The sequence below is a fragment of the Sinocyclocheilus grahami genome, unplaced genomic scaffold (assembly GCF_001515645.1).
Source record: "Sinocyclocheilus grahami isolate Dianchi unplaced genomic scaffold, SAMN03320097.WGS_v1.1 scaffold5352.1, whole genome shotgun sequence".
Taxonomy (NCBI): Eukaryota; Metazoa; Chordata; class Actinopteri; order Cypriniformes; family Cyprinidae; genus Sinocyclocheilus; species Sinocyclocheilus grahami.
In genome coordinates this window covers 2371-11894 of record NW_015510066.1, presented here as the reverse complement: position 1 = coordinate 11894, position 9524 = coordinate 2371, and the positions used below count along the sequence as shown (strand labels likewise).

The 9524-nt window shown below is 37.9% G+C and overlaps 1 protein-coding gene across 2 annotated transcripts; it reads right to left on the bottom strand.

Annotated features, from left to right (window-relative positions):
- Positions 1-1976: 1976 nt before the first annotated feature.
- LOC107577185 (uncharacterized) lies at positions 1977-8666 on the bottom strand. Of its 2 annotated transcripts, XM_016263285.1 has the most exons (5): positions 8442-8666; positions 7426-7464; positions 7051-7124; positions 5850-5979; positions 1977-2726 (listed from the first exon to the last, which is right to left on the bottom strand). In XM_016263285.1, the coding sequence occupies exons 3-5, from the start codon at positions 7113-7115 to the stop codon at positions 2154-2156; spliced, it is 768 nt and encodes a 255-aa protein (XP_016118771.1). In that variant the 5' UTR covers positions 7116-7124; positions 7426-7464; positions 8442-8666; the 3' UTR covers positions 1977-2153. The 2 variants fall into 2 exon arrangements, with proteins under 2 accessions (XP_016118771.1, XP_016118772.1); XM_016263286.1 differs by lacking the exon at positions 7426-7464.
- Positions 8667-9524: the final 858 nt, after the last annotated feature.

The following is a 9524-nucleotide window of genomic DNA, read 5'->3' as shown; positions in this document are numbered from 1 at the left end:
TGAATATATACAAACATTCAGTACTATTCAATATTCAGCACTATTCTTGCAGCACATACAGAAGGCCTATGCAATATATTCACCTTACTCAGTTGCAACTACTATACGTTTTTACAGAATTACAAAATTGTTTACTCAATACAATATACTTTTTTTCTGTAATGTTCTGGATGCCGTGTTCTCCATTTTTCTCTGTAGTGTCTAATGAATGCTCCATAGTCTTTATTTTATTGACTCGTGTGTGTGTGTGTGTGTGTGTGTGTGTGTGGTCTAATGAATGCTCCGTAGTCTTTATTTTATTGATGTGTGTGTGTGTGTGTGTGTGATCTGAGTGCACCGTTTGATTTTGAGTGCAAGTGAAATGGTTTTGCAGTGATTGTTTTATTTTGATGGAAGAGTCAGACGTTTCGTGAATTTAGTTTGAGTATTTGGATTTGTGTTTAAGGTTTTAAGAAAATGAGTGATGTTTCAAGAAATGTGTTTTAGCAATTCAGAAAAACTGTAAATACTGGTTTGATTTTCAACAATTGGACGCTTATGCCAACTAGAGGCAAGATGAGAAAAACACGTGCTCGGAAACACGAGGGAAACGTCTGTTTCTCACACAAAGCCATTTTACTATAGAACACATTAAAAATACATGGCACGAGTCATATGGGCTACTTTTATTGTGTCTCGTGTTATCATTTTTGAAGCTCGACAGCATTCATCACCATAGAATGGAAAAAGCTCAGTCAACATTTTTGGTAATCGGCTACTTGTTTCAACGGAAGAGATAAAGTCGTTCAGAAACGACAAGAGTGAGTAAATGATGTTCATTTTTGAGACGATCACGTTTTGGAACACATAAAATACTTAAACATGCATGTATTTTCATGAAAATACATTTTTAGAGAAGGAACAATTTTCAATAACCAGTTAATTCATTTTATGGCTTCACACTCGGTAACCTCGTTTTACCTTTCTTCTGACTCTCCGTGATGGATTGTGATAGCTAGGGGTCTGGGTTGTTTTTAAGGCATCATCGAATGAAACTAATTTGACAGGAAATTGAAGAGAGAGAGGATCGCTGGTTAAGGTCACATAGGTAGCAAAGGCAATTTCAGAGATGGATGTCAAGTGTGTTCATGGGGAAATTGTCTTTGTCTCCCTCTCTCGTGACCCCTGTGTATTCAAGCTTTGGTGTTTCTCTGCTTCGGCCTTTAAAGGTGAAGTGTGTCGTTTCTGTGCCACTAGCGGCACTAAACAGAATCACAATCGGTTAGTTTCTGACCAGGCCAGTTTGGCAGAAGTTCAAATCCAAAAGTTTTTGTAACATCCGGACTACTAAAATGCCTTGCAGTAGTCAAGGTTTAGGGTTTCTTTACGTCTGCCTTCAAAGCTGAAGTGTGTAATTTCATCATGACGACTGGCAAGTGAAGTGACTTTTGGGCACTGGTTAATTTTTTCAAAGTTTTAGCATAGACACATATTAATTAAGGGTAGACTATGGAAGATTTCTCATTTCTAGTTTTTCATTATACATGATTATGTTGCCAGTTCATCAAACCAAATTTTAAATAAAAATAAAAAATAAAACAGCAGCAACAAAAGTTGTTCTTTTTGAGTTTGGCAAGTATCTGTAACAGAATGTGACCACATACCGAATACTTTTGTTTTGATATAACTTGGTATAAAAAAGCACAAAAATATAGCACTTTCAACTCTGTTGCATGTCCATTTAAATGACTGTGGCATTAAGCAAATGCACAGTGCATAAGTGCACATTAGATTCATCACAATTATTTTTTATTGATGACTGTTTACCAAAAATACACTTCAGCAGACATTTGATTTTGCCTTTGAAACTATAAAAAGCACAACAAAAAGTTATGAAAGCATACAATACATCTGTAACAAAATCCCCAAAATTAAAAAATAAATAAATAATAAAAATAAAAATAATAAAAAGGATGAGCAACAATCAATGGGCCAGAAACATGATGGATTTTTAAGGTACTTATGAATGCAACAATCATTGAGAAGCTCATTGTTCAGATTCACAAAAAAGCTAATATAATACTGAATGAAAGTGCAATTTTAGCATTTTATGCTGCAGATTCATCCCCCCCCCCCAAGTTCTTTAAGACAATAGAGCATCTGCATGTCAGAAGTCACAGTTTTGTCATTGGTATGTGCAGGTTATTCCAAGGCCCCATCCAGAGCTCCTCCTCATCTGACTGGGTGCGGTCACTATGTGATCCTAAAGGGTCTCTCACCTCCTGATTGTCCACTGTGGACTCTTGTTCATCCCCATTTTGTGTTCTTTCACCCCCTCCTTTTGCCACATTTGATTTTGAAGCTATACTCTCTGGGCCTGTAGTGCTGGAGGCCAGGGACCCACTGGAAAGCCTGGTTGTGAGGTTCTGTTCACCTACTGAAGCGCCTGTGATTACGGGGCTGTTTAAAGGAATTCGCTCTTCGTGTGTGACAGCAAGTTTGTCTAGTTTCTTAAAGTGCTTTCCCAGTCGTATTGGAGAGTTGAGCTTGATGTTGTTGGTGTGTGCAACCCGTCGTGTCCGGATTATAGAGCCATTCTGGGCCAAGTATACGCTCCCATTAATGTTGCCGTGGCTGTTCACATTAGACAGGCGGTTCCTGTGCAATTCTGGTGCACTTTCTTCTCCAGTTGAACTGGTCTCGTATTCACGGTCTACAATAAGCTTGATCCTCTTTTTTCTACCATACTGAAAAAAAGAAAATGGGTGTGTAAACTGACAGCTTAAGAATAACAGACTTTTTATTTTTACACAGCACACAACAGTGGCGTTCTGTCCAAGGAGGAAAGTCTTCTCAAAAATGCACAAGTAATGATATAAAATTAACTGTTGATTTAATTGGTTTCTTAGTAGCGTGCATAAAAAATGCATATAATGTAAAAAGATCTAGGCCTATATTGCTATTTGTATGACGGCACTGCGTGATTTGTTAAATTTTTCATATATGATAAATATTGCTTTGCTTATCGGAAATACTGTTATAAAGTGTTAATTATCAAGATAACTTAATCAGAATAAATAAAGCAGGTTTAATGAATATTCAATTTAAACATGAGCTTCCCCAGAAGATTCCCTCCTGGACCACAACTGCTCGTCATTAAAAAGCAAAACAACCAACACACACTTAATGTCCCTTCATAAGCTCATTAAAAGTAATGTGCTCATGGACCAAATGTCACTGGATTACAGGAGTTTTAGAAAACACCAAACACTAACCTAATTTTGATCTGAACATTAATTGATGACCTAAACTTTTGAAGGGTGACCTCTAAAGGTAAGACTACAGATGAAATAGCATGCATGTTATTCAGCAAAGGTTAAGGAGAAATGCCAAGTTGTGCTCAGAGAGAGGAAAACAAAAAGAAGAACTCCAACCAGATGAAAGCATTCAAAAGGCCAATAAAAAGATCAACACAAGAAATAAAGGCAATGGCCAGTCTTACTGAACATATCAGAATATAATTCAGGAGGCTCCGACAGTCTCAGTTGTGTCTGAATTAGACTCCTCATCCTCCTCGTCTACTTTAAGGTTTCTTGCTCCATCTGAAGAGCTCGAACTATCACCCGGGCTACCACCTCTCTCTAGAGTCTTTTCTCCTTCTTCATTCTCATTTATAGGGGAGAGTTTGTCGATCTCTAAAGCCTTTGCTACACTACTGCTTATCATAGAGAATCTGCTCATGCTGTGGAAGTTTGAATCATGTCTTCTCTCCAGAGAATTACTGCTTTTAGACCTAGAGGACCTTGGATCCTTACTTCGGCCTTCTTCCATTTGCCCTCTGTCTTCCTTATCATCCTCACCCTCTTTCAGGATGGTCTCTTCTAATGTTTTCATGTGTGTGGATGTAGTTGCAAGTTCTGAAGATGATCTGCTGCTCTTTCTCTCGTAGGTAGAGGTTACTGATCTCTGGGATGTTGTGCTGCTGTGTCTGGGCCGAGAAGATCTGACAGATGATACTGTTCCTCTATCCTCCGATTTGACACTTTCTTTTCCACTGCTATCTTCCTCCGAGCTTGACTCGTTCTCTGTCCCCGATGTTCTCTCAGTGTCTGACTCTTGTTCCGTCTCGGTTTCTTTTTCAGTCTCTGCGTCTTGGTTTGAATCTGATTCTGTCATTGACTCTATTTCAGTGTCATCTAGCTTAGTTTTTGTTTGGCTCTCCCTGTCTGAATCAAGAGGACTCTGGTCTTGATTATCATCAGAGTCTAAACTACTCATATGTGCGCCTTCTTGGAGTCTGTATGGATGGGAAGGTGTGAATGACATGGAACTTCCAGTGTAAGACTGTTGAATGATGTCTTCCCTGCTCCTACCTCTTTCTTGCTCACTTTCCACACTATCACCAGGGATTCTCTGTGATTTCCGTTCTGACTCGCTGAGTGACCAAGAGGTCGGGATGCTTCCATTACTCCTATGATCTAAAGTACCGCTAACGCTGCTCAGAGAGTTCTTCTGAGTCTGCAATGTTTTAAAGATGTTCATCTGACTCAAAACTTTGCCAAGTCTTGTCTTTGCTGAAGGAATGGCTTCTTTAGTCTGGAAATAGTTGCCATCAATGACCATGCCATTGTCAACACTGTTTGAATGTTGCATTGTGATTGCTTTGGGGTCATCAGTCCCTCCTCCTTTCTCCTCAGGAACTGCAATTGGAAATATTCTATTGTTCTTCCATGGAAGGTGGAATGGAGCTGGGCTCGATCTTCTGTCAAACATTTGGCCAAGTTTTATAGGTGCTTTGAGTGAAGGTTCAGCCTTTGAGCCGTAAGGGTGTGAGATGCCTTCAACTAGTCCAGGCAGCTGTTGCTCAAGACTTGGAGGTTGGTCTCCAAAAGCTTGTCTAGGGGGCCTTCGTGGTGGAGCCTTGCCAGGAGGGGGAGCCGGCCTTCTGCCTTGCCTAGCAACCTATTACATTGATATTAGTCCAGGATTTTATCATTCAGAATATTTAATCAACAGTTCAGATCACCCATCATCTTTGTGACTTCACATGACCCATGTTAGCATTCCCCACTGCACTGAGAGAAGTGTCAAGTTACAGTATTACCCCCAGTACCACGTTGAATGCAAATGCATTTAACATGACTGGCTGCTGACCTTTCAAAGTGAAGTCACGGTTGGTGCCAGCAAAAATCATAATATGATCGAGGAGGGAAGGATGCCATGAACCAGGAATTGGCAATTCTGGTTTGGAGGGCTGCTGTCCTGCAGAGTTTAGCTTCATCCACAATCAAACACACCCGCTTGTAATTTCCAATTATGGATGCAGCAGAACTCTGTAGAAAAGAATCCTGAACCCTCCAGGACCGGAATTGCCCATCCCTGCTCTAGATGGTTACCCATGTTCTGCAAAATGACCCCAAATCACCCCAACCCTGCACCCTGAAGAAAATGTACTCTTGTGTGAGGGCCACCTTTTAGACATTACTGACTGATTATGTGTTTTCTGTTTACATTGAAACATCATTGAAAGCATATCAGAACATTCAAAGCAAAAAAAAAAAAAACCTTTTTGACTTTTTTTCTTTCTGCAGTGATGCAAAGTAATCAGCAGGATTTTTTTCTGTTCTAAGCTCAAATGTTTCATTTGATTGCACTACTTTTAATGTGCACACTTCAGTTTTTTCTACCTTGCTATTTGCAATGCTTTTCAAGTGAAGGTCAAGGTGCCAAAAGCACCAAAACCCTGACATGAGTCATGTGTAAGGGTCTTAAGCTAGAGGTAGGATAAACGTAACGTATTAAAAAAATACTGCACGTTGTATTGGTTTAAACTAAGAAAACAGAAAAAAATAAAAAATACAATTTGATACCTCTCCCTCGGATTCGTGTGGGCTGTAGTAGTAGCTGCCATCATCTTCCATAATCACCTCTCCATATTCATCATACATCCCTGTTGGAGAGATCAGCTTCCGTCGACTCCCATACTGAGGCAAGTCATAGCTAAAAGACAGTTATACATGATTATTGCATATACCTCACGCACGCACGCATGCACACACACATTTGAAAGTATTCCTATCATTATGGGGACATTCCATAAGTGTAATGTTTTATTTTTTTTACTGTATAAACTGTATTTCTATCCCCTTACCCTACCCCTAAACCTAGCCATCACAGGAAACTAAATCATTCTGTATGATTTATAAGCTTGTTTCCTCATGGGGACATAAAAAATTTATCCACAAAGTAAAAATGTACTGGTATTACTATACTTGTGGGGACATTTGATCCCCATAATGTTGTGAATACCAGTGCACACACACACACGGAAAATATTTATGAATAAATGAGCAAAAACTTTCTCCCTAACTGTCCCCTAAATCAAAACGAAAACGTTATGAAAGTTCTGGGACATTAAAATAAAAGGCAAATCCAATAAGTAAGATTTAGAAACATAACCTCATAGCACTATATGGAAAAGGTCAAAACAGACCTTCATTAAGGACTTTGAGTATTCTTGGGGAGCAGCAGGCTGGCTGAACCCAAATGCAGCTTAGGCAGCCCATTTAACAGGAAACAAGTTGAAATTCAGGATTATATTGATATTCTAGTTTGTAGCCATGGAGGTTTTCATTTGGATTTATTGAGATAAGAAGGATATATTGAAGACCAATGTGGTATACAGCAGGGGACTGCAACTGATCACATTTGTACAACCTACTGTATAAGGCAATAAGAAAACATGGCTAGCATTCAGTTTTGCTCAAATATCTTTGATAGTCAGTTAATTACCATCACCTCCCTCAGGGGGCCATTCATTTCTAACACCTATTTCTATTGTGTCCTGCTAATTGGCTTCCATATGGATATTATTGCTATTACAGCCAAAAAGACACAACCAGGAGACAAACGATGTTTAGAGAAAATTACACAATTCTTCATCTAGAAACCACATAAAATAAAGTCCTAGAAATCGTACAAACTGATTTATTAAATGCAGCAGGCTTGACACATATCTTAAAAATTGTATTTGGGCCAGCAGCACATTTCGATCAATGAATGCACACTCACCCATGATCATAATTGTAGTAATCCTGTGTATAATAGTCCTGTCCTGGGTCGATACCAGACTCCATGGAGAGTTCCTGTGAGCAGAGCAAAGAGTTATAATTCAAAGAGCGCATTGCTTTAGGCAAAATCCTTGGGGAAGACAGATGAAAGTGCTGCCCATTACAAAGAAGAAAAAAAGGAATTTCTGTATTTCTTCATTTGGTAAAAGCTACGTGGCTACATTAGCCCTTCTTGTGAGTGAATGCAAAAAAATTATATATATTTGTTTGTTATTTCACTTTAATTGCGTAGAAAAGAACTACATATTCGTGTTCATTAAATGACATACTACAGCACATTCAGCTCATTCAGAGTATAAACGTTGCGATTCTCTACCTCTGGTCTCAAGAGAGAGGGTCGAAGCAACTGCTGTTGCTGCACAGCATTCAGCAGAGAAACAGTGCAGAAACAAGAGAGAAAAGTAGGAATATTACACAATCTATGTGAGAATGAATGATAGAAGATATAAAATAAGTACAGTTGGATCCACAAGTCTGTGATTACACTGAAAACCAGCAACTGAAAATCTGAATTTAACCCTGCAAATATGCAAGTTTTAGGGTTTAGAAAAAATGTAATAAACATTTGAGAACGTCTTCGTACAAAAGGTCAGATTTTCTTACTTTAGAGAAGACATTCTGATAAATTGTGTTCATTTTAGTTCATTTATTTTGCTGAAATTACACTGATAAAAAAATTAGTGTGAAAGAAAAAGAACTAAAAACGATTCAGTTAGAAAAAGACTGATTTTTACTAGTGTTTTCAGACTTTAGCACCCCACTGTAGTTTTTTAAGGAAGAAATCACTTGATCTGTTTACATGCAAAGTTCTCAAGAATGTCTTCCATTAAAAAATAAAATAAAATAAAAAATAATGTAAAAAATAAATAAATAAATACTAGAGTTTAAAGAATTATATGGTAAAGCATTCAAAAATCTTACATATTTAGAAACAATGTTATAAACATTATTATTATAAAGCAGATAGTTCTTAATTCATAATTCATAATCTTAATTCTAGTTCTTAATTTATAAAATAATATATATTATCCACTCGCTTTATTGCTTTATTTAAACGCACTTTGGAATTCATAAAATCGAACCTCCTGAGAATATGAATATATATATACAGTATATATGAGAAATGTTATCAGCAAGTCAAACTCCAAATTCACAGATCTAGCCTTCAGCAATTTTACAGACGATATCTTGACAAATACTAATTTCTTCTGTCATCACTGTCCCTATCAAATAGCATCAACTGATAAAAATTATAAAAATGATGGCCAATAAAACTGTCTCAAGATGAGACATCATTCGAACAATGCAATTCCAAAGAATAAAAATACATACCTCCTGATGCCCGTAGCCTCTCCTGTGAGGAGATAATAGTATGGAAATAAAGTCAGTAAGATTATTACGATTAAACCTTGATATTTCATATCTAGAAAGTGTTTTAGTTCTTTATCTCAAACTGGACTGTCAGATGTGACAAAGTCTTTAAATGTTTAGCAGATTTAATGCATAAGATGAGACAGCGTTTCCTTGAGATGAGGTTTCAAGGACAATGTCTGTTAAGTTTTTTGCTAAGAACTGAGCGCGTATGTGTGGATAAATATGCAGATATACAGTAGTCTGAAACAAAACTTTCGGTGAGTATTTCACCTGAAAACTTGCTCACCAGTGGATTATCTGCAGTGAATGGGTGCCGACAGCTGCTAAAAACATCACGATGATTCACAAGATATATTTGTTTAGAAAAGTTTTGGACTGTTTTTGCTTTTAAACGGTGTTTGATCTTTGCATATTTCTCTCCTGATTCAGATGAGATGACTTTTTCACATATTTTGGATAAAAATGTCTTTATGGATTTGTTTGATGGATTTGCACCATGATGTTTTTGTCAGCTGTTTGGACTCATTCTGACGGCACCCATTCACTGCAGAGGATCCACTAGTAAGCACTGGTGTGAAGCTACATTTCTCCAAATTGGTTCCAATGAAGAAACAAACTCATTTGCATATTGGGTAGTGAGTATTATTATTAATTATGGGATTTGTGTTTCAGGGACGTTACTCTAGGGGTCAGTGGTGGGCACTAAATGGCAATGAAGCTCACAGGCCACATTGCATAATGAATCTGTGTTAACACCACTGATTCAAAGCAGACAATAAGACAATGACATGCCCATAGAGGAGAACATCTAGACACTGGTTCGCTGCAAGGACAAGTGGCACAACATTCGATGAATGTTAACACCCTCAAGCCTTTAATGACATTAGACATTATCATGTGTGACAATGCTTGGCACGCAAAGACAACCTAAAAAACAACAACATTTGATTACACTTTATCAGGTGTGTGTTAGGGGTACATAGGGTTTATATGGAGACAGGCCAGCATTTCCTAAGTGGCAGGACCATTTCACTGAAAGCG